A 27,338-nucleotide genomic window follows, 5' to 3' on the forward strand; every position below is an offset into this window, starting at 1 on the left:
TTGAAGTGTTTATCAATTAAAACTTATCTACAATAAATTATTAATGTCTTTCGAATTTACAGATTAGCTATAATAACAGATAGTCGGTAAAGCGGGAAGACTAAAAACGTACGTTATTGATTTTTTTGTATATATATGTATAAAAAAAAAAAAAAAAACTTTAAGTTTTTCATGCATATTCATTTACTCTTCATCTTATTTACAATCATTTATCAAAACACTTGTAACAACTTCCGCACAGTATTTAACTTATTTTTAAGTACGCGTAATGTACATGTCAATATCAGCTAGAAGAAATGCAGAAATTGTCACACTGATATGTTGTTGAATAGCGATTATTTGTAAATTCAAGGAAATTGTAATTGAGATATTATACGATAATTGATAATTTTAGAAATACGATATATATTTACTGATCTTAGAAATTTAATGTACGTTCGACGTCTGTAAGAGGCTCTCGAAATCTGTGAGATGAGTGTGTGTCGTGTCGTTATCTCTAGTTAGTACAAATATAGGACTGATAAAACTTTTCTACTAACGAAATAGGAGACTTAAAAATGTCGATAGCGTAGTGTTGATAAACGAAGGTACGTACAAAGATAAAAGTGTATTTATAAATGTAAATGTGTTGGTGTCTAAAAGGAAGGATGAATGTGTGGATTGTTTTATCATTCAATATGCAAACCAGTGAGTCAATTCTAAATATATTAAATTCCTATTTCACTATATTTAAAACAAATTACGATAATACACATGTTAAATCGTCCTCCATCAAAAAAGTCAACGTTTTATATTAACCAAGTTTTATAGTTGTATTTATACTGCCCCTCGGCCATATTTGAAATAAATTGTTTTGTACTTTACAACTGAATAAGACAATGGTATCCCTTTATACATGTACAACTTTTACACCACGACAACAAAACACATTTGAATGGCGGAGGTGAGATAGGAAATGATAGCTAGTAACGTGATACATATTAAGTACTTATAAAGTTTAAAATTGAATACGAGGTATGTCAAAATTTTAATATAACATATGTATTTTATAAATAACTTTGGTGTTTGGTGTTCTGAGGGGGAAATTCGTTACAAGTCACTCCCCACAATCAAACAAACGAACAAATAGGTAATTTCCGGTTAATTTTCCAATCATTTGCCAATTGACCTTTTAATCCAATCTGGACGCTTTTATCAGTAAACATCAATAATGTCAAATCAGAATTGCTTAAGTTTTATCGTGAATTTGATTAACATTGTTTTACATTTGTTTCGTTTATCCATGTTAATTTACTACGTGTTTTTCGTAAATAAAGTGTTCTCAATCTCATTTTCTGTTAACATATAGCACTATTATTTTGACAGTGTTTGAGGGTTGTCTTTTAAATAGCACACCTTTGAATTCCTTTTTTTTTTTTTGAGATGCTTGACATTACATTGAAAAATGGGCCAATACATAAGCAAGCAAAATAAACAAAAACGTTCTTTACTAGTAACCATTTTCAGGCTACATTTTTCTAAAAGCTTTCCCTTTCAAAGGCTTGAAAATCACTATACATGGATATACAGCGATGATGTATGCCCTCGATTTCGCACACCAATGCATAGTTGAATATTTGTGAGTAACGAATCAAACATACAAGTCAAAAACATGTCCAATAACGTATAAAAAAGAAGATGTGGTATAATTGCCAATGAGACAACTCTCCACAGGAGACCAAAATGACACAGACATTAACAACTATAGGTTACCGTACGGTCTTCAACTGTGAGCAAAGCCCATACCGCATAGTCAGCTATAAAAGGCCCCGAAATGACAATGTAAAACAATTCAAACAAGAAACCATTTTTCCTTGACATATGCAACTGCAAAAAAGGCTTCTTGTTTTTTATCACGTGTTATATAAAATTAATTATGATATTGGACAACTATATAATAGTAATTTTATGGACAGATTGTAAGGTGTAAATATAAGGTAGACAGGTCACAGTTTACCCGACCTTGACCTCATGTTTACTTTATTTGTTGTATTGAACGATTATCACGTGAACATGTTCTTCTGATCGGATGAACATGATTAACATGATTATGATCTAATGTTCACAGGTCATTGATTAAATGTTAAACTTTTGTGGCACCTGTAGAAACTTTTTGATCTCAAATTCAATTTTGATCAGTAATTAAGCAGGTGAGACATTTTAGCGTTTGCTCTCTTGATTTGTTCGTTTACGTTTCGATTCCCTTTATTTTTGTTTTAACTATGTGAAAGTGAAATCTATCTATATTTCCCTGTCACTTATGCTTTTACTTTTTGTCGAGCCTTCGACTTTTGTCGAAAAAGCGAGACATAGTGATCCAACATTCCGTCGTCGTCCACAAATATTCACTCTGTGGTTAAAGTTTTTGAAAATTCAATAACTTTCTTAAACTATCATTAATTTCTATTAAACTTTGACAGAAGCTTGTTTATGATCATATACTTTTACTTTTGTCGTAAAAGCGAGACATAGCGATCCTACATCCCGTCGTCGGCAGCGTCCACAAATATTCACCATCTCTAGTTAAAAGTTTTGTGAAATTTTAACAACTTTCTTTAACTTATATCCTTGATTTCTACCAAACTTGAACAGAAGCTTGTTTGTGATCATAAGATATTAATTATCCAGTAGTAAATTTTGTAAAAAAAACAATCTGGTTTTTTTTTTCGCGTATTTTAGTTGTAAATGGACTTAGTTTTTCTGCCAGGAAACATAACATTCACTCTGTGGTTAAAGTTATTAAACTTTTAATAACTTTCTTAAAGTATCCTCGATTTGTACCAAACAAGAATAGAAGCTTGTTTATGATCAAATTAAAGATAGTATTTAGATGGAAATTTTGTTAAAACTTTGTACCTGTTCATCCGTGCATTACTTATAAATGGACTTCGTTTTTCTTCTAGCTAACATTATATACAGTCTGCAGTTAAAGTTTTTAAAACATTAAAAGATTCATTAATTATCCTGGATTTTTTAATAAACTTGGACAGAAGCTTCTTACAATCAAAATATAGTATCGAGAGCAATATTTTTTCCCTCATTGTTGTTGAGCCTGCGATTAACAACAAAAGTAGGCGAGACACTGGGTTCCGATAAACCCTTACAATTTTTTAAATGAATATAACACGTTCCAAGTTTGATGTAGTTATGCCGAAAAAAGTATTAGCATTTGTTGTGTATTGTACCAGATTGCATATATATCCGCTTTCCGTTTCAAATAACATTTTAATCCCATGCACACGACTCGGGACACATATTGATTATTCCGCAATAAACTACAGAATTATTGATTCCACTGTTGACATTGACATGTTGTTCAAGTGAAATATTATTCATCACAAAGGTAAGGTTATTTTTGAAAATGATTCCGTTACCTATTTAGAAATGCTGATATTCTAACCAGGATGTGAAATCTTTTGTCAGATTTTTTTCCGGACATTTGCAGATCTGTACTTTTGATAAATACATTACACAGACAAAAGTCTATTTCAGTATGGTACTGTACTTTATGGCTGATAAATATATTTGATAGAGAATATACTAAGGGGAAAACCCATGTTCGTGGAGGGAAAAAAATCCCAGTGAGTCGCTAACAAGCGACCTATTTGTATCTTGACCACGTTGACCACAATCAACCAGAGTGGCACCTTCTTGATTCTATGTGGCACTGTCATTTGGTTTATAAATGGCTGTGAATTCACAGGAATATACCTTATTGTATAGTATACTGGTAAGACCAATATTTTAAAGATTTGTTTAATTAATGGTGACCAGAGGATGATATTTCAATTGTCAATTATGGAAAGGAATTTTCGTCGAATAAACATGTAGTACACTACAATTGATTGGGGATGGCTCTGTAAAAAAGACTATTTAAGCTCTGGAGCTGTACACTTCACTTGGTTATTTGTGAAATTGTGTGCTGGTGTGCTGTCTCAATGGCGTATTCTACATCTTCATTCATCAAAGAATAACATCTGGGTTAAGTTATTTTTTTCATTTATATTTATTTTTTGTTTTATTTCAACATAATTTTCGACTTGATCAAAGCTAAAGATAACCTATCTGGCTTTTATACTTCAGCACTTAACTTTGATGGTCATTCAAATTAGAGAACCTAAGTATTTTCGTACAACAACCCATTTCTAACTTTATGTAATAAAAAACACAAATGTTTTAAGGGACCTCGGTGGACATTTGGTCAAAGGTGTTTCTTTTCATTGATTCCTAGCATGGGTGTGTGTTAGACCTTCATCCGTAACGAGGAACTCGATCAGCTTAATTGACAACGATTGTCACTTATCCAGTCGAAACTATGTTGTTCTTCCTGGGTACCCAAGCTTCCTTCGCCGATATCAAACATATTGATACCAAAGGTGGATTTAGCGGGCAGGCCGTGCCCCCGCCCCCTTGTGCTAAAAATAAAAATAATAAGGTTGATTATATAGGGAATCACTCAAGTATGACTGGAGCGGGCCTATTCTTTGGCAGTATGTGGGTCCCCCTTTTAATAATTTCTGGACTGGCCACTGGATACAGCCAAACTAGCTGAAAAGAGCGTCATGCACCCAACAGCCGAACAAAGGAATTGGACGTTTCAAGATCTTTTAAGAAACTATACTTCCTGATAAAGTGCGAGTCAAGGTACTGATACATCACGTAGAATATCACAAGGTTGATTTTTAAACGAAATATTGTGTTGCTATACAAAATGACACTTTAAAATCAGTTTTTCAATCACTTACAACCTGAAAAGATTCTCTTTTTCTAATTCACGTCACTCAGTACTATGTACATTTACTTGACTTACACAGAACTCTTTATCAATCTATAATACCTGTATTAGGCTACCTGCCGTTCCCACAGACATTTGTATTAGAATGTTAGCATTGAAATTAAAAGAATGGACAAAGAGGACAATGTACGCGAGACAGTTATATACTTACATAATTTCTTTAATCTTTGAACTTTTTGCATAAAAAAAAATCCTTGAAAGACATTTTTGTGTATCCTGAATGTATGTGGGTCTTTTTATCAAAGGATGACAAATCTATTTTTTTCAAGTTATAACTTAAAAGGGAAACATTTGTCCGATTATCCGGTAACTTTCAGGTGTCATACCACCAATTAAAAGTCCCTATCTGAGGGTTTGGATGGGGTTAAATGATTAAAGAATAATGCCCTTAAAAAATGAAGATTAGAGAATAATGAGCCAAAAAATAGAAGATTAGAGAATAAAAGGGTTAATTTTTGGAAGATTAGAGAAAAAAGGGGTTAATTTTTTAAAGATTAGAGAAAATTGGGGTGAAAATTAAATGTTTACAGAATAACAGACCCCCCCCCCATCCATACCCTCCTATCTGTTCAACCAAATTTTGCAATTTTCACAGCTTTCTAAATATTTTACCTTAAGTTTAACTTCATAGAAACTAGGTATATCCTGAATCGTACAGGTGTCACCTTTCTGCATGCCAATTTTCAACATACATTCAAAATCATATAAGAAAGCAGAGAGCTTCCGAAAGGAGGTACCACTAAAAATAACCCCTGGTTTTCTGGAAATCTTAAATTAGTATACTATGGAGCGCATTAATCCTCAATTTTTAATGCAAACTCATAGACAGGTAAATCTTGGCTCAAAATGGTCTTAATATATTTCTCTTTCAACAAAACTTTCATTTCTGCAAATTTGTTGGTTAGTTTAGGTGAACAATGACATCAAATGCACTATTTTTTGTTCGAGTAGGCCTACTTTCACCAGATTCATTTATTTGGGTTTTTATGCCTCAACTACGAAAGTAGAGGGGCATTATGTTTTCTTGTTTGTGCGTCCGTCCGTCCGTCTGTAAATGTTTTGGTCAATGTAGTTTTTGATGAAGTTGGAGTCCAATCAATTTGAAACTTAGTACACGTGTTTCCTATGATATGATCTTTCTAATGTTATAGCCAAATTAAGAGTTTTGACCCAATTTCACGGTCCACTGAACATAGAACATAATAGTGCGAGTGAGGCATCCGTGTACTATGAACACATTCTTGTTTTAGTATAGTTTCCACCAAAGATCTCGAGGAATTACTTGTTCGGATAAATGTTAATTCTTTTAAATATTCTGTGAATGAATCAACCAAATTGAACAATGATTTATGATTTAAAGTAAGGCCTTCCATTATGTATCAACTTCTTGATATTTTAGTCTACCATTATTCGCTATTCTTTAGTTTTATGGTTGATTAATTTGTTCATTTGAAACATTATTCTTTACCATGTGTAATATGTAAATCCCCTTTATACCCTCTAATATACGTGAGTGTCGTTACATGGTGATGTTATTTTACGATTGTTGGTTTAATGTGAAATATTTATGATCATCATTTGTCAACAGTGTTTTGAGTTCCATTCAACATGAAGCAGAATAGTTGAGAATATCCCCGTTTTTGTGAAGGGTTCGTGTTCCTTGTCCTTGAAATAAATGCGTTTTGTAGACCGTTGTTTGTCTTATCGTCAGTTCTCGCTTAATTCTTTCAGTTTGCCACGTTTTTGTCTTTCTTTGACTCAATAGTTTTTATTTCCGATTTAGTATGCTACCCCTTTTATTAACAAGATATGCTATCTTAAGACTTGAACTAACGCTGCTTACTTTCTTTCTTTTCCAGATGAGTCAAATTTATCCTGATGGACCAAGACATACCACATTCCCATAAGCAGAGTTGCTGGACGAACTTCCGGAAGTTATTTATAGTTCTACTTTTGTCGTGTTGTTTCTTTTTATTTTTCTGGAATATAAACATCCCGTACACAGTTAGTATGACTGGTGGCGATATATTCGTAAATAATGTATCTATGAACAATATTACCGGATTAGTTTACTTAAAAAAGATATATAACACACTCGTACTAACTACACCGTCGCCACACATAAATCCTCATGACTTTGGATATATCATTTTAGAAAAAGACATATGTCAAACAAACAATAAGTCTGTGTTTCTAGCCGTAATAGCTTGTGTTGCTCCGTCAAATTTTAGACAACGAATGACAATTCGGGAAACTTGGGGATCTGTTGCAAAGACGAACAGAGAAATAGCATTAGTATTTATGCTTGGAAAGACATCAAATTCAAGTATCCAACAGGAAATACTAAATGAAAGCAATTTTTATCATGACATTATTCAAGAGGATTTTGTAGATTCTTATAGAAATTTGTCATATAAATCCGTCGCCATGTTGAAATGGTCATATACACATTGCCCGTCTGCTAAATATGTGCTAAAAGCTGATGACGATATGTTTGTTAATTTAGAATATTTATTAAACGTTTTAAAACACAAACGTTTAAAAGATACTGTGATAGGGATGCAAATAACAGGCGCAAGACCAATTCAGGAGAAGAGTTCAAAATGGTACACACCGAAAGAATTATTCAACGGAACTGTGTATCCGCCATATTGTAGTGGAACTACATATGTGATATCAGGTGATTCAGTTGAAAAGTTGTACAATGCGAGTTTAGATACGCCTTATTTTTGGTTAGAGGATATTTTTATCACTGGAATATGTAGAACAAAGGCAAATGTTAAAATAAGTAACGACTATGGTTTTACTTATGATAAACCAACAGCTTCGGGGTGCGTTTTTAGAAGTCGAATAACTGGACATCGATATAACGAGAATGAAATAAGAAAAATATGGAAAGAATTAAAGGATAGTTCAATATCATGTACTCCTAGTCATGTCAATACTAAAGCTGTATTGACAAAGAGTTAAAAAAGACCTGTTATATTTACTTTATAATAATTTTTATTTACAATGATATTGAAGCAATATGTCAGATTTTTAGGCGTCAACCACTTATATAGGAAGAAATTTTAAATCCTTAAGATATATATTTATACATTTTTATATTTGTCTAATATTTTTTTTTTTTTTTTTTTGTTACTCATACAAAAATACTTCGTTTTTCTTTTGTACAAAGGCTGATTATTTTATCTTTTCGATTATAAATAAAGTTCATTATGTCTCCTAATTGTATACCCTACCTGTTTAATTTGTTTTTACGAGTTTTATGACAACTTCAGGAATGTACTAGTCAGCAAATGTTCACAAGCTATTTTTAAGTTAAACGACAACATATCGTATAATTACATAATTGAATAAGTTGCACAAAAGCTAAATTAAAGCTTTCTATACGATCTATAACGTTAAAAAATAATAAAGGAGCCAGCTGTTACACTCGTTTCAATCTATTGTCAATTCATTGTTGGGGACTTAGTATATTATAAATGTTAAATGTTACAAATTATTGATATTTATGAGACTTTTATAGATTATCAAAAAGAGTCATGTGATGCTAAATGAAGAGGTGATTTAATGAGTAAAGATATCCAAACTTTTATTCGCTACTCTTTATATGCTGAATAAAAAAAATATATTATTTTGGTTCCTTCAAAGATTAAAATAGAAAAAAAAATATCATTTTGGTTCCTTCAAAGATTAAAATAGAACTGAATTCCCATCAACATACCAACATTTAATATACAGTAGAGTGCCTTCCTGTGCTTCAGGTTTATGCTCTTATAATATACCTGTGAGCCTTTGGTCTTTGTTAGTCTTATATGATTTTAATTTTAATTTGTTCATTTCTATATTTCGGAATTCAGTAATTTTACTGAATTCCGAAATATAGAAATGAACAAATTAAAAACAGTGGCGTAGCTTGCATGTATGCTCAGATGCTGAAGCATCCACATCATTTTGACAGGAAAAAATTTATAAATAAAGATATGTTCGCAGCAGTTAAACTCGGAGGTATCCGTATGTAACAGGGGTTAGGATATGAGGATAACATCCAATTATTTCCGATGAAGTATGCGTGGTCTTTTATTAAGGATAATTTAGTTCATGTAATAAAACAAGATGGATAAATCGCAGAAAAGTGTTCTCGATTTTTTTTCGTAACACGATTACGTCGTCGGCTACGGCAAGTGCAGAGGACGATGCACAGATCCTCGGACATGTTTCTTTTGAAATTGAGCCTAGCGGAGCGATGGCTTCTACAACTGACTAGCAACATAACTGACAACTAAACCACCATATCCTGATATCGTTTCCGGTGACATGAAAGACGACATGAAAAAACTAATCTATTATAGAGTGTGATCATTCCTAGGCTTATCAGTAAATTCCAGTTTCTATCTAGGTCCACATATTAATTTTATTTTCAATAAAAGTACAAAGTTCATATGTCCCCTGCATTGCACATATTGTATGTAACCAAGGAACAAGGGCAATAACTAATGAAAAATAATGTTTTTCCTTTTCCTTTTATTTTTAATGGAGAAATAAAAGCTTCAGAGAAAATGCAATGGGATTTCCGTTATAATTCATATTTCAAAAGGTCAAAGCTTAGGACTTGTTTTCGAAATTGTCATTGCTGATGATATAAAAATCTGGCAAGAATTGTACACATGAAAGTGCAAACAAGACCGGATGGACGGACACCAGGAATTCGATGATGTCCCCTGCGACGCGTTAATGGGATCATTTCATTTCCTATATTCCGAAGTGCCGCTGTGATGGGGCCGTTCTTTGAGAAATGCTAGGAAAGGGTATCACTTCAGTTCCTTTATACAGAAGTGCCGCTGTGATGGTGCCATTTATGAGATGTCAAATATAAGATTGGTGGGAACTTTTACATCAAATAAATAAATTGTGAATTATACTCAATTTCGAGAATTTCGACAAAACATTAAAATTTTGTTTGAAATAATTAAATGAATTGGTGGGTATTTTGAAATTAAACAAAAATCTAACCAGTGTCGGATTCTAGGGACATGTGCTTTCAGGAACAATGTCTGAAAAAAAGTATATTTTTCTGCATAAAATAGTCCAAAAAAATTTCGCCTCGATCCGCTCGGCGAAGGCACCCACATCATTTCAACCCTGGCTACGCCACTGAGTATGATGTCCATTTAGCACTGAACTAGTACACATTGTTGTTTAGGGACCAGTTGAAGCACGCCTCCGGTTGCGGGATTTTCTCGCTGTGTTGAAGACCTATTGGTGCCTTTCGGTTGGTTTCCGCTTTTTGGTCTTATGACCCGTCAATACTTATAGTATTACTACACGACTTACAAAAATCGTATATATATATATAACGCATTAACACGGAAAACGGAGACAGCTGTGTCACAAGATCATTATATAATTATATAATAAGGAAGTAAACCAAGGAAATTATTTAATTCATTATCTCTAAGTATTACTTCAGAAATTTAAACGTGATACTAGAAAATTACAAATAACCAAATTCACTAAATACTATCTTTTTTCACAAAATAGTTCAGTCTCTTATACAGGAATGTACTTAACGTTTACTTACCCATATAAAACTTGCCGATTACTTCTCATAATCATCTTAGCTTGACCACGGGTTTTACATGAGGCACGGGTTGCAGAGGCGGATTAAGAGGTGGGGGCCTGCCCCCCCCCCCTTTTTGGGAAAAAAATTGGTTGCTTATATAGGGAATCACTGAAGCGTGACTGAAGCGGGCCCCCTCTTAGGTCAGTCAGTGGGCCCCTACTTATGAAAATTTCTGTATCCGCCACTGGGTTGTTCAATCTTTATTTTTCTGTGTAGTGTGTTATAGACAGTAGATTGTCTTTTCTTCGGGGTTTTTTACCACAATGTTGTCTGTTTTTATTCGGCTTATGATTTCTGATTGCCTCCAACCTCTGTGTCAGTTCCATCCTTTTTAATCATATATTAAGCATCTGAAAGGTGGGCAGTTGTCAAAAGAGAATAACCGTGTAGTATCCTGAAATATCATCCAATCAATGGTCAAAAAGTAAATTATTCTCAATCAAACCCCAATGGTGACTATTTTAGTACAGAATAAGGATATATGATATGATTGCCAGTGAGACAAATATACACCAGAGTATAAACAACGAAAATGTAAGCAATTAAATGTCACTGTATGGCTTCAACAATGAAAAAGAAACATATGGTATAGTCAGTTATAAGACTGAATTAAAGGTACTTGTCTTAGGAAAGGCACATTAAAAATGTGATGCTGTTAAACATGTTACGAAGCTTCGAAATTTTCAATCAAATATTTTAAAGTATAAATAACATACAACGTTCAATATATGGACAAATAGCTGTATGAATAACAGAAACCAATACATATGATTGACGATACCAACACTACGTTTTTGTAAGAAGAAAATGGTGTTACTCGATTTTCTTTCAAATGTAATGCATTAATCCGAAGTTCCAATTGCTAGTTTACCCGGAGAACAAAGTCAGACATATTTTCAATGATTGAGAGGAGATGTAAAAAAATACGTATTTGACAAAGACTGAATAAATGTGTATGTAAGGATTGTAGTAGATTGAATGCAGACATGACACAAAAACACGGATCCATTTACATTAACCATCTGGCCAAAAAGTAAAATTCAAATTAACAGTACTATTGCAATTTTATTGTCAAATGAGAAACTTTACCTAATGTACGATATCAAGGCCTCAGGAAGTATAAACTTGTGTTTATCTAAATAAATTAATTGGACCAATTTTACTGTACTCGATGCGCATTTTACCAATTCACGTCTGTATACGACTTGGCCGTTTGATCGACTAAACATTTGTTGTGTTTGGTGGATTGAAAATACAACAGACAGTCGTATTTCAATTGCATGGTACTAATGTGTAATCGCTACTGACTGAAGTCTATGAAGCAGATTTCATTAAAAAAAACTTCTCAAAAACAAAATAAAAATATCTTGCATAGTTCTTCTTATTCCACGTGACGATCGTTCAGTTTTATTTATTATGTCCTGTCACCAAATAGCCCATACGACAATTATTGCTCGCATCTCATACATCTCGATCTCAGTGACATGATATTAAGCTAAAGGGTTTTACCAAAACTAGAAGGTCTGCTTAATATCTTGGATGTTTTACTTGATAATGACATAGATGAACGACTACAAACTTAAATCATTGACAAACAACCAAATTTCAAATGTATGTAGTAACATACCTGCTGACCCATCATATAACGTTTATGCATATCTCAATTGACAAGTTACGCTCGTGCCTTTAACAATGAAGACTTTATTAGTAGGAGTATGCGTCTTACAAAAGCACTTTCTAAAAGAGGTTTGAGGATGAACGACTGAAATCGACATAACATACGTTTGATGGTCACCATCGTGAATTCACCGACCGATAGTATACGGTATTTTTAATCAATTTATTCTTTTCCTGACCTGTTGATTATTCCTATTTAATCAACGTGTAGTTCGTTTGATCTCAGTTTGACATTGATCAAAATTTGATTGTGACGTATAAATGTTTTGCTTTCCTCTGAAATTCCCATTGTGACGTTATGAGAAAAGGCGACCATGCCGGATGACGTCACATAGAAAGAACAATTCCTTTTGTAGATTATCATGGTAAAGAATGATTTTTATTGTATGCATATCGTCTAAATTTATCAGAGAAAAATATTTCACAACCAAATATCGTGCAATATCGTATCACAATTGATGCAGTGGTATACAATATGGTATCAGACTTGATGCAGTGGTAAAATATCTGTCTCAACTCACTTACGACATGCTTTTGCAGTATTAGATCTTTGGATATCGAAAGAATCATCTAAGGTCTTATTTCCAAATTAGACATATAAATGAGTGTGGATTTGCACACAATGTGATGAGATCTAAACATCGGTTAATAGCTGTTTAGTCATATTAGATATTAAATATATGGTATTATATTTTTTAAATATAAATCAGTTCGGATCATGTCTGAATGATTGTAATACTATTAGGGTCTCTTTTGTGTTTCTCTAATCGATAAATCGAAAGGCAATACTTTAATATCAAAGAATGGTTTCAAAAGAGGGACGAAAGATGCCAAAGGGACAGTCAAACTCATAAATCTAAAGCAAACTGACAACGCCATGGCTAAAAATGAAAAAGACAAACAAACAACAGCACACACGACACAACATAGAAAACTAAAGAATAAACAGCACGAACCCCACCAAAAAACTAGGGGTGATCTCAGGTGCTCCGGAAGGGTAAGCAGATCCTGCTCCACATGCGGCACCAGTTACTCATTTTGAAGATCACACAACAAATGATTATTCATCTGAAATAGATACATAAAACATCATATCACAACGTTCATAAGGCAAGGGGGGAATCTACGTCATCACGCAGGGTGCCGGCGATTGAAATTGGACCACCATCTTGTCGCTTCAAGGTAAGAATTTTACTTATTATGCCAGTTATATGAGGGTTATGATTATACATAATAGTCCATCAAAGACTATATAAAGTAGGAAAATAAATGAGCCATTGCTCAATATTATTGGTTATCTCAATTTTGCAAACACTTCGATACTAGTTTTAGGAATTAGGTCAAACATGCAGGATATCGGCAAAAATTTCATAACAACATCTTGATTATCAAAAACCGCCTACTTTATCAACAAATGAACATGTCCGAATTCTTTATTGTACTCGAGAAAATACTTGTTACTCACAAATATCCGTCATTATGGTCGAAAAACGTCTTTTAAAAATTTTTTTAAAATTTTGTATATACGCCAGACGCGCGTTTCGTCTACACAAGACTCATCAGTGACGCTCGAATCCAAAAAGGTTAAAAGGCCAAGTTGAAGAGCATTGAGGATCAAAATTCCTAAAAGATTTGCCAAATACAGCTAAGGTAATCTATCTAAAACACACCAAACGAAAGTATAACAACTGACATACTCCTGATTTGGTACCGGCATTTTCTTGTGAACAAAATGGTAGATTAAACCTGGTTTTATAGCTAGGTATTTCACTTGTATGACAACGATGTGTGAACAAAACAAGCATACATAAAAGGTAAAAATATCAAAAATAGGGGTACAACAATGCAATATAATCTTAAATACTTTTAAAAAAAATGTAATAAAGAAGCACAAAAAGGCATATACATGATATAGACAAAGCAAATTAACAAAATTGAAAGACAAGATTACAAAAAATAACAATAACACCATAACCCAATTTAAAAACAAATTGCTCATACGTCCGATCAGAATGGGGATGTTTAATTACATAACAGTTATTGAAAAACTGGTCATTATCGTGATATATGGACTGCCCAGAGGACAGTAGTATGGACTGATACAGCTATAATAACTGAGCCAAAGGCGAGGTCATTATTGCTGTCGCAGTCAATACCACCGTCATACGGGATGTCCATATATCACGATAATGACCAGTTTTTCAATAACTATTATGTTTATTTCATTGAGAAACTATGTTTTAAAAAGAATTCATAAAAATTCAAATTATTGAAAGTAACCTTGAGATAATGTACGATTTCTTTAGGAAAGAGTGAAGACCGGTCACAGTTTTAGATATCTATATAAGTCACTTCAATATTTGAAATACAAAATAAAGTTTAATATAATTTCATCAGTAGCAAAACGGTCATTAGAGTTGTCTGCACTAGCAGACGTGTCTTTCATTTTCCTAACTGTAAACTGCAAACATTGCGTTTTATTACGGAACGTCACTCAAACAGACAAATCTCGCACTACCGGTCATTATCATTTAAAAGCATTTTAACGACCGGTTTTCCTGTCCGTTTTGTTCTGTTAATGACCGATGGAACTTATTGCTGAAGAATAATAAAGAATGTCATGTGGCCTCTTTTTATCCAATAAGATAAGCTTATTCTTAACCGATATAAAATAATGTGTTTTAGTGTCTATAGTTTTGTATATTGCTAAGGACAATTCCCACCCCAAATTCATATTATTGTTTTTCAAGCAAACATCATTCCTAGCATTTCATTTTGCAGAAACTTCCTATTGTATATATAGTTAATAGTCTTTCCATAATATGCAGATTGCAGTTAGTCCGAAATATGTTCAGTCAATTACATTACACAACAGGTAGACGACCAAATCAATAAGTATAACGATGAAAGGAATGCTCATCGTTTTACAACAAAAGTATATGCTTACATTTTTATAGAGGTTTATAAATAAAGGCAACAGTAGCATACCTTGAAAACAATTCCGGGTTACAAACTAAACCCGAGGGAACTATAAGACGAAAACAACGACAAAACAGATACACTGAAGTGCAACAAAAGTCACGATTTAATGCAACATACATAGAAACGAACTATTAAATAACAACTGCCAAATTCCTGACTTGGTACAGGACATGTTTATAATATATATTTTTTCATTTACATACCGTTTCCAGTAACCTGTTATTCAATAAGTGCTACCAAGTTTCAAATATAGGTTACTTTATAATTGTTATATGAATAATATGTAATGTATCATACAAATGTTTATGACAGCAATTTAAGAAATTAAAAAAGAGGAAGATAATGACATACTAAATCCAGTTTGTTTTACCGGTTTTATCAATTAAAATGCGTCTGAATTCAGTAACATAATCTTAAAGTTGTCAAACCCTACTGGAAATGAAGATTCATGTGCTAAAATATTATTTAATAACTTTACACATTTTAATAAAATTCTAATGTTTTAACCCTTAATGTTGTTATTAAAGTCCATTAAAGGCATTTTGAAGACAAATTGCAAATTTTACCCGTATATTTTTTGAAAATATTTGTATTAAATGACAACTCTAACCCAAATGAATAACTAAACATAAATATGGGGGGGCTATATCCTTCTCATAAAATAGAGAATGAAAGTGAAAATGTGTCAAAGAAACAACAACCCGACCAAAGAGCGTAAAACAGCCGAAGCAACTAATATATAATTGGTCTTCAATATAGCAAGAAAATCCAACACCCGGATCGTGCTTCAGCTGGACCCTAAACAAAAATGTGCACTAGTTCAGTGATAAATGACGTCATACTACACTAATGTTAGAATAGGCAACAAAAGAAACTAAACACAATGACAATGATACATATAATATAAACAAAGGACTACTAGCAGTTACTGACATATGAGTTCCAGACCTCAATTAAACTGATTGAAAGATTATGTCTTCATTTTATGAATATCAAGCACAATCTCTCCCGTTAGGGGTTTAATAGCATACCATCATATAATAAATAAGAAGATTATAACCCGTATCATTACAACAACTAGTTTTAGAATAAAAGTGTATATTTCCTACGCAAAGACCCTATAAGTATTAAATATTAAAGCCGAAATATGCTATTTTAATGACATGACTACAGTATCGTAACTTTATCCATTCTTACATTACTATAAGACGTGTCACGGTACTTTTCTATCCCAAATTCATGTATTTGGTTTTGATGTTATATTTGTTATTCTCATCGGATTTTCTAATGCTCCGTTTCTGTGTGTGTTACATGTTAATGTTGTGTCGTTGTTCTCCTCTTATATTTAATGCGTGTCCCTCAGTTTTAGTGTGTTACCCCGATTTTGTTTTTTGTCTATCGATTTAGGAGTTTTGAACAGCGGTATACTACTGTTCCCTTTATTTATCCATTCTTACAAAAGAGAAAACTCAATAAAAAGCACAAAATATACAACTTTTGAAATTGAAGGCTCAACAGAGACTGAAATGACCACAAAACAAAATAATATCATATCCAACTATAGCAGTTAACACGTGTACAAATTGTGTTAATATTCGTTGTACATTGAGGGGGCAAAATTCAAAATATGTGTAATTTTTATAATACCTTAGTTTTCGTTGCTTAAAGAAGTGCAGCAAAACTGAGATCTATACTGGTAAAATAAATGTATTTATTCTTAAACCAGGTTTAATTCCCCATTTTCTACATAAGAAAATGCCTGTACCAAATTAGGATTATTACTGTTGTCATCCGTTCGTTTGATGTGTTTCAGCTTTTGATTTGCGATTTGAATTGGGTCTTTTCGTCTTGAATTTTGTTTGGAGTTCGGTATTTTTTGTTAATTTACGTTTTACTACATGGCAATCGTTTTCTTTCTTACAGTTTTACTCACTACAATTTGTATCAAAATAAAAAGTTGATTGCATTTTGCATAGTTGTTACAAATCTGTGAAAAGGAACATAATAGTAATTTTTTCTAGTAGTTGTGCATTTTTGTCTGCTATCTATTGGCACTTTTATGATATTCCTTTGAGTACGTAACATTGTTTGTTCAGCTACGACAACAACTTTTAGTAGTTAGCTCTTCTCTATTGACATTAAGTTTGATATATGAGAACACAACCGGTCTTAAAGTTTTTACATCATTCAAAACACTGTTTCGTCTATCTCCAACGCAACAACATTTGAGTATACTATTATATAGATATTTCAGTACTACACCAGAAACTCCACAAAACAATTTACGACAAAAGGGATGACTTTCTATCTCGATTGTTAGTTTTCACTTTCTTCAAGATGATTTTTTTTGGGGGGGATCGTCTGATGGTGTAAATAAATTCCAACTCGTTCACATTGCTGACGTTTTGGATTTCAATCAGCGTTAACCATGTATTACTTTAAAATTATTAAGGTAGGGAATTCGTTTCACAAATACTTAAAACCTTTATTAAATTCTTTCATCGATACAACAATTTTGTCTGCAAGCTATATACTTTAATTAGTTGTACTTTCACGGTACTCCAATCTGTCGTAACTTACAGTGTGACATTGCACAAGGTCGTGTTTTTCTCCGACTGTTCAATAAATCCATTGGCTGTTAGTAATGTACTGTTCGATTGATATTTTAGTCTTAGATACATAATTTGTTTGATAATTTATTATTGACTTAGAACTATCTCTACGATTTGTACTTAAAAAAATTTAGTTATTGGAATATATGTGTTTTTGTTAGGAGAATTTCAATTGAATCCATCTAATGAGTTAGATCTTTTAACTGATTTCTATAGTTTGTTCTTATGTTGTACTGTAACACCAGTGTCTTAGGTTATTGGGAGGGTTAAGCGCTCACAAACATGTTTCACCAAGCCACATTCTGTATGTACCTGTCCTACGCCATGTGCCTGTAGTTCGGTGATTATCGTTGGTTCATCTCTGTCATATATGTTTTTCTTAAATATATTTGTTATAAATTATGCCGTTAGTTTTCGCAATTGAATTGTTCAATATTTTTATATTGGGGCCTTTTATAACCGACCAAACGGTATTGGTTTTCTTATTTTTTTAAAGGCCGTATGGTTGCCTATTATTGCTCACAACTACTTCCTAAAACTTTGGTAAATAGTTGTCTCATTGGCAAACATTCCACATCTCTTTTATTTTATTCATATTAGTCCAGTCGATTTGTGAAACAATTGCTCAGATTGTGGTAAAAGCATAAAATTTTGCAGAGTGTTAGATGAGGTCGTAACTAACATTTATAGCTATGAACCCAATTCAGAAAATCAAAATGGCGGCTCTGGGCGGCCATTTTGAAATCATGTCCCAAAAATATTTTTTTTTTTATTAAATATATGAAAAATATATTACTTTACCAATTTTGATAAACTTTCGTATAACTTATGACAAAGAATATCAACTGAGGACTATTGAAGTATTTGGTGGCCATCTTGAATGGTGGCCATTTTGGAAACGTAAATTTCAAATACATCAGTATTCGCTATCCTAAATTGTTTTTTGAATTAATACTAAGTTTTATATGCATTAACAACTACTTTTTCTTATCATTTATTTATATGACTGTTGCTATTCATATAGGATATATTCACCAAGTGCTCAAATAAGGCATGCATATGTTAACAAATAAATGTATTTAAAAATACGCGTAAATTCTTTTAATTGCAGTTTAGCATGTAGGGCTAAGTTACTTTTTTACCACCAAAAAATGCGTATATATAATAAAAGTTATGACCACTGTATGTTGAAAAGGAATAATACGTATTTATTAAGTCAATGGAGCTGAAAAAATAATAAATAGACTGGAAAGAATTCCGAAACGCCAAGAGAGAACACATGAGGATTTACAATGCCAATCAAATACAAAAAGAGCAGACATAGACATTTGAGCTGGTAATCAGTCATTTTTGTAAGCATACAACTGTTCCAAGTTGAGGAAGGCCATGTAATGGGAGAAACACTCCAGAATCACAAGACAAAAGGTACTTATCATGTCAAATCAAATCTTAAGATCAAAACATATTTTGTCAGGAAAAAAGTCTAAGATGAGTCATGGATTGAAAATACCAGTAAAATAACCAGCCACAGTTGTGATGAATTAACAAGAACAATATGATTGCAGGATTTGTTTTCTTTCATTGTGATGAGGTGTCTGACTATCATCATTAAGCCTCGACAATTATGATCGACATTAGAGTATGTGACTGTCACTTGAACTACTAACCATTGTTCTTTTAGCAAGACTCAGTGCTGGAGATTAATATTTCAGGAGCAGATATCATGCTAAATGTTTGTTAAAACTGCACGACAGGGCTATTAGACAGAATTCGAGACACAGAAAAAAAAGTCAAGAATCTGTTATCCATGGAATGGGGCTGCCAAATTGATAGACAACAGTGACGGCTTACACTCTGGAACAGATATTGTTTTAATATTTGAAATTGATGATATTGGTAAATTGTACAGTAAACGTTCTTAGTAAATATGAGTTGTCATGGAATGAATGATTAATACAACACTTCTGAAAAATTGAATACTAGCTGCCATAGATGATATGCAAGCACACATGAAAGGTTGCGTCTTTCTCCGGATTCTCAACAAATATGTTGGGGAAGTTCTGAAACAGGCCATGTCTTTTAGTCGTGATGATGAAGGCCTCTTCATAGTCAAGGTAACTAGAATAGTTTTTTAAGAGTTAAGCTTGTTACTATAAAAAGGTTTAAAGGACATTCAATGTAGGCTTTCCAATGAATCAGTTCCACAATCTTAAAGACATCTTACTCTCTATCTGAGGACTGATAAGTTGCAGTTGTATCTTTTCAACGACGAGTTGCACAATTGAACTATTATAGCTGAGAAATGGTAAGTCTTGTCTGCCACTCAACGATATTTCTGGACTGTGTCTTGATGTTTGGCCATTCTTACTAAGGAAACTTATGTCTGTTGAAGTGATTCGTGTCAACAGCTGTTATTGAGTGTCCCTGTAAAGTTATTTATAGTATCAAGCATATATATTTTGCCTGCTATGGCTATGGTGATGCCTTCATTTTTACACTTTTATTATTAGGTCTTTATCAGAGCTTCACGATTACATTTGTTAAAAATCAAGGGCACTAATTTATCTTGCTTGTATGCTTATAGATATCCTATGACAGCTACATTCCAATTTTGTTAACTGCGTTGTATCAGTTCTTCTTTCCATGATAACTCCAAGATCTTCTAGGCGTGATCTGCAAGCTTGGAGATTGGTACAATACTTCTTCCTGACCGTGTGCCATCAATGTATTTCATTATTTAGGAAAGCACAACTCCAAGGATAAAAGATTCCTGAATTTCTTTTTGTGTCTTTAATTCTGCCTATTTGCTAAGTTGTCAAGTTTCATCAATCATTAAGCATGATACTAGTGATTTGACATCTCCAGCTCTTACTTTGGCTAAGGGAATATGTCTTGTAGTACAAGTGCACAGTCGTGTCCTATTTTTGTCGATTTGAAATGTCGATGTATCATGGAGATCTTCAGATACATCTCCACAGAAAAAATACATTGCAGTCATTGTTCTTTTTGATCCAGTTCCACTTTACAGTGTCTGTTTACTTATTGTTTCCTTTCAATTGGCAACTTATCTTTATGTTTTCCATTTTGCTGATGAAATATTTTGAGGTCTGAAAATTTGTTTGACATGATTTGTGCCATTTTGCCTTGTGATTCTGGAGTGCTTCTGCAGTTCCATAGCCCTCATTCAACTGTTTCGAATTGAGCGAAAGGAAAACCAATTCAAGACCCAACATCTTCGTATGCTTGCTTCAAAAGAGTGATTGCCAGCTCAAATGTCTATGACTGTTCTGTTTGTATCTGCTTGGGATTGCAAACCCTTACATGTCCTTTCTTGCCGTTTCACACATTCCTTCCAGTCTAATTGTCCATTGTGTTTTTCTTATATCTAGTTCCAGTGTTTTCGAAATCTACAATTTTGATCTTTTCCAAAAAAGAAACTTTTGGTCATAAATTATATGATATATATACGTAATTTCTGTTTTAAAAAGTTACTTAGGCAAACGTGTAAGTAACAGACATTTTGATACTGATATCTTAATTTTGTAATCATGTGCATGCCTTATCTGACCTCTTTGTGAATATCCAATATAAAGTAGTAAAAAAAAGTATGAATGCAAACAGTGAATTAATAAGATTAGCGAATAATTATATATTGGAAATTCATGTTTTCAAAATGGCCATCATGCAAGATGGCTAACAAAAAATCAATATATATGAAGTCCTCAGATGACAGTCCTTGTCAATTGTGATGAATATACCACATGACTATATCCTGCAGCAAGCGCTTAACTTATAAGTCAAAGTGAACACGGTTACTAAGGAAATGCAAATGTGTAAAGGCAGTATTAAGTTGTTCTACTCTATGTTGATGTGGAGGACAATGTGATAGAATATTTTAAACAGAGTGTGGTTTGACAAAACATGTACATGTACATTTCATTTATTGTTAGATATTTTTAACATCAATTGAGAACATTTGAGCAGTTGATGTTCTTATAACATTACTTGTATGATATAAAATTCATTATGTCTGCAATCAAGGTTTTTGAAAGTCGTTTCAAATGAACAATATCAACAAAACGAATTATCCAGTAATCAGCCATTTACTATAAACGACAGGTATACAAATATTTTCTTGCTTTATTTCTTCGTATAAGATAAAATTCTCCTGTTATTCTATGTCGAACAAGCAGTTGCATGAATATTGCTTTCAGAGTAATAGTTCATTTTATGATCCTCTTCGTGTCTGCGTTCTAATGCTTTTGTACACAAAACAGAAGAAAACTCGGGGGAGGGGGAAAGGCTAGCTTTTTGTCCTGTTTATATAGCTCAAACAAATGCATTTGTATATATCTTCCACAATGCATTTTTTTTATTATATCGAATAATGACTACATATTTTGGCTTAAAAGAAAATACAAAATTCAAGATGGGCGCCATCAATATGGGTAATATTTCCAAAACTTTTGTTCTACAAGACAATTTGATTCAGCACTGTTATTCTATCAACCAGATTTCATGTCAATATCTTCTATAATATCATTTTCATGATTTTCTATTATTAATCTATTGAGATCAAACAATTTTAAAATGGCCGCCACTTCCGCCAATTTCGATTTTCAGATTGAGTCCATAGCTTAAAATGTTGTCCATCAGATATGCTACTACTATGCCAAATTTCATGCTTTTACTACAATCTGAGCAATTTTGTCAAAAATCTGCACAAATCGACTGGACTATATAGACTTATGCAGCTTAGGGTAGCACAATACAAAGATTTTTTCACTCCCAATCAGACAACTTTAAACTGATGTAATTCATTTCATCCTTCATTATATTTTATAAATGAGGTACCATAGAAAGAAGAAAGATAAATCTTTTAAATTGTGATAATTTTATTATGACATAATTATTACATAATTAATTGTTATGTAATTAGTTGCTATATTGTGATGTCCACACTTGAATGAATTTAGCGTCTTTGTTCTTCATAGCATCCCAAAATATTTCATAGATTCTTGTACAACACAGCTTGACCTCCAAAACCGTGTCTCAGATTTCCAAAAACATAAATAGAACAAATTTTATACCCAATTGAATTTAGTGATCTCTTATGAATTGATGTTGCAAACTTCATTGAAGATTTATGAGAGAATGAAATACAATAAAAATTAGGAAAAATCTGAGACACGGTTTTGGAGGTCAAACTGTGTTGTGCAAGAATCTATAAAATATTTTGGGGTGCTATAAATAACAAAGATGCTAAATTCATTCAAGTATAGACATCACAATTTAGCAACTAATTACATAACAATTAATTATGTAATAATTATGTCATAATGAAATTATCACAATTTGAAAGATTAATCCTTCCTTTTTCTTTTGGTACCTCATTTATAAAATTTAAAGAAGGATGAGTTGAATTACATCAGTTTAAAGATGTCGTCTGATTAAGGATGAAAAATCTTTGTATTGTGCTACCTTAAGCATAAAATTCTGAAATCTTTGGTTTTTAACCCTCTTTAATCTTGGAATTGACTTGCAACAGGTCATAAAAAATGAAATAGCATGTGTTTTCGATGATTTTTTCCCGATAGCATTAAGTAACGCGATAATTGTAATAAATCTGCGTTTGAAGATTTCTGAAATTCTGTCCGCCTACTACGATTTTTAAAATAAATTGCAAAATGCTAGAGTCTTATAAGAAGTCTTTGCTGTTCAGAGTTTCCTTCTATATAATAAAGTTTTAAAGGTATTAAATAACCTCTAATCTCTCAAAAAAAATCTTCAGCAGTAAGGTGCATGCATTATTAACTCAAAACTGATTAAGTACAATTAAGCAATCGATGAATATGGATGGTTCAGAACATTTTCCCATCACTCGAACTTTGTGCATCTATTACCGTTCTTAAGATAGAAGATAATTATGCCTACGTTAGCAGCATAAATACAATGAGACACTTACCCTGTTATCTCATACGTTCTTGTCCCTTTATGAGTCAATGCAACTTTCTCACATTGTGTTTGTACTTTCTCAATTAGTTGATGATATTAAACATGAGTAAACTGTCGTTCTTGTGTTCTTTTTTTACCATGGTGATCTTGCTTATTGATAGAGTATATCAAAATCAACAAATTTGCATCTTGGTTTATAAGTCACTCTTTCTGTCAAATGAGCTTACTGCAAAAAGAAAAATATTGAAATTAATGGAGTCTATTGAAATGACTTATCATTGATATAATTACATTTATAAATTAACTGTTTACAAAATATTGAATTTTTGAAATACTAAGGCTTTTCTACCTCAGGCATAGATTACCTAAGCTGAATTTGGCAAAACTTTTAGGAATTTTGGTCCTCAATGCTCTTCAACTTCATACTTTATTTGGCCTTTTTAAATTTTTTGGATTCGAGCGTCACTGATGAGTCTTTTGTAGACGAAACGCGCGTCTGGCGTATATACAAAATTTAGTCCTGATATCTATGATGAGTTTATAGACAATTTTAATTATGCTGACTTATTTGTAAACTCTCTTTCTGGTTATGTGATTTCTTAAGCTATTTTCTCTCTTAGTTTTATATTATTTCATGATAGCTATAATACACAAAATGGAAAACAAAACTCGTATAACATACCAGACCAATTGTGTAGTTCACCATATCTAAATTTCGTCTTAATAATAACCAAACAAGGCAATTCATCATATAAGGAATAGAATCAGTTTTGTTTTCTAATTTGTGAATACTTTTTCTATGTATTTTAGTTATCAAAGTAATGGCTGATACACAAAAAAAGTACATACTCATGCAAGACACCAAACCAATAAAGTGTTACGCCTTATGCGAACATTGTCAACACAAGACTCATCACTTAAATAAAGTTGATAACTCTATTGACTAGCTTAACGGCACATGTTGCTGGTCAAAGTTTCTCTCTATTTAAGGAGGCTCGAGGGTATAACAATTTCAGAAAAAAATTAAACATTTGTTTTTCATTACAAATTTTATTTATTACCTTTTGTAGTTGTTACTTTATCATATGGTACAAAAAACATTGAAAACAATTAATTCGTGTTGGCCCCAGATGACTTTTAAAATGTAAACATCATTGAAAAAGTTCCAAATTATCTCCCTTTGGTGGAAAAATGCCAGTTTTTGGCTTTAAAATTGGAATATCTCTTTTAACTCATCGGTGACCTATATTTTTTAATATAATTTCGATATATACTGTACTTAAACTAAATTATTGTAAAATTTGAGCGAATTCTGTAATAAATTTCTTTTTTTATTTTCGATATTACCTTTATTTCTCCTATTAGTTCAACAGAAATAAACCACTTTTACAAAGATGTATGCTTCTTTCGAAGGCAGATTGTGAGCGCAAATGAACGGTGACCCCATTTTTTTATTTTATTTTTCTATTAACTATAAGATAAAGTTCATTTATAGAAAAATATAGAGAAATCCTATATAAATGATTTAGACCCGCGAACCCCCTTAATACACTTTTAAGAAAATACATAGTAAAATAACACACTAACAAAGTGTGAAATATGTCGTTACAGGATAGTCGGTTTAGGCTGGGACTTTTATATATAAGTCCTAGAATCAGTGATATCGTATTTTTAGGTTGCTAGTATTCGTTTTGGGGTCATTTTTGCCTGTTACAATTTGCTTCTAGCAATTAACATGAATATAGTTTTCAAGAGACTGACCAAAGAAACAAAAAGGTCAAACATGTTTTTCAATGGCTATAACTCCAATGAGAATAAAATTGGGACAGGGGCAAAAATGCTGTTGGGTTCAACATAATGTGAGATCTCTACCATCCCCTATACCGCTAGCCAATATAAAATAAACAAACACACAGTATGCACAGTAAAACTCATTTAAAAGAAGTCAGAGTCCGATGTCAGAATAAAAACAAAAGTAACTAAGCATAATGACAATGAAACATAAATGAACAAAGGACTACTAGCAGTAACTGACATGCCAGCTTTAGACATCATTAAACTGATAGAAAGATTATGTCTTCGTCATATGAAAATCAAGTACAATCCTTCCCTTTGGGGTTTAGTATCATATCATCATAAAATATATGAGAAGAACATAAACTGTATCATGTCAACAACTGGTTCAAGAATAAATGTGTTTATTTCCGATGGAAAGACTCTATGAGTGAATCAATATTAATACCAAAATATGCAATTCGTAATGACTTGACAACAGTATCGTAACTGTATCCTTTCCGAATATTACAGTCTGTTTAAAGGTTTGGTAAGATTTTGAGGTGAATGCCGACATGTTTGTGCTTTGTAAAAATATTACCATAAATGGTCAATTCTCGATTGTGATCGTTGATTTTATCTAACTGGTCAGTTTAACTATGGACTAAGTATCTCCTCATAAAAAAGTCCCCCCCCCACAAAAAATGCAAAATAGGGTAGCAATCGGGGACAATAACTGCTATAAGGAGATAACTCACGATTTAAGTCATGCAGACCTATTTCTAGATCTTGTCTAGCTGATCATGTTGGTTGCTTGGGAGTTCTCTTCACTAATAGCATGTATACTAGAAGTATCAAGGTTAAAGCCAAAAACGCAGAGATTTTAAATTGTCATCTCGGGGCAATAAACTATTTTACGAGATGGCTAAAAAAATACATGTATACCAATTGACTATAATTAGATCGTGTCTTGCTTTTCATTTTTGATTGATTAATGTGTTTTTATATACATCTATTTTAGTTTCAGAGATAGTTGTTGCCACAATTGCATAATATTTGTGAAATTCTTTTGAATGGTAATCTCTTACATATTTTCAAAAAATCATCCTTACCCATAGGTTGTCCATTGGTTTAACCTTCAGCAGCTATGTTTAATAATGGATCAAATCCCTTTTAAAATTTACATACTAGATTCCCTTAGAAACAATCAGGTAAAAAGTGCTTAACATCCAGCCAAGTAGTTATACAGGAGCTTTTTCAAATAGTTAAAAACAGACACTGATGATGCCAAATTTATATCAAAGGTACCAAGCTTCTAATTTGATACTCCAGACTTATCAGTGATGCCCACATCAAAATAGTAAGAAAGCCATTCAAGTATGAAGTTTGCGTGCATTTAGGACCTAAAATTCCAAAAGGTTGTGCAAAATACGGCTAAGTTATTATATGACTGGGATCGGAAAATCCTTAGTATTTCGAATAATTAACGCAAACAATAAATTTATAAAAATGCAAGACCATATAATTGATATTCATGTAAACACCGAAGTGCGGACTACTGGGTTGGTGATACCCTCGGGCACGGAATCTCAACCAGTAGTGGCATCGACCAAGCGTGTGGTAAATAGTTATCAAAGGTATCAGGCTTATAATTTGACTCTGGTTTCGTTTACATAAGTCTCATCAGTGACGCTTAGATCAAAATAGTTAGAAAGCCAAAACAAGCATAAAGTTTAAGAGAATTGAGGAATCAAAATTCCAAAAAGTTGTACTAAATACGGCTAAGGTAATATATGCCTGGGATGAAAAAGTCTTAAGTACTTCGAACAAGTCATACTTTTTTAAACTGTAAATTGATAAAATTGACTATATAACTGAT

The 27,338-nt window shown here is 32.5% G+C and overlaps 1 protein-coding gene across 6 annotated transcripts; it reads left to right on the top strand.

Moving 5' to 3' along the window:
• Positions 1–297: 297 nt before the first annotated feature.
• On the top strand, positions 298–8,276 carry LOC143075474 (beta-1,3-galactosyltransferase 1-like). 6 transcript variants are annotated; one of them, XM_076250891.1, is made up of 2 exons: positions 298–687; positions 6,694–8,276. In XM_076250891.1, the coding sequence occupies exon 2, from the start codon at positions 6,713–6,715 to the stop codon at positions 7,802–7,804; it is 1,092 nt and encodes a 363-aa protein (XP_076107006.1). In that variant the 5' UTR covers positions 298–687; positions 6,694–6,712; the 3' UTR covers positions 7,805–8,276. The 6 variants fall into 6 exon arrangements, with proteins under 6 accessions (XP_076107006.1, XP_076107008.1, XP_076107007.1 ...); XM_076250893.1 differs by having other exon boundaries at positions 298–587; XM_076250892.1 differs by lacking the exon at positions 298–687 and adding an exon at positions 937–1,014.
• The last annotated feature ends 19,062 nt before the right edge of the window (positions 8,277–27,338 follow it).

Source organism: Mytilus galloprovincialis, chromosome 5 (genome assembly GCF_965363235.1).
Source record: "Mytilus galloprovincialis chromosome 5, xbMytGall1.hap1.1, whole genome shotgun sequence".
NCBI lineage: Eukaryota > Metazoa > Mollusca > Bivalvia > Mytilida > Mytilidae > Mytilus > Mytilus galloprovincialis.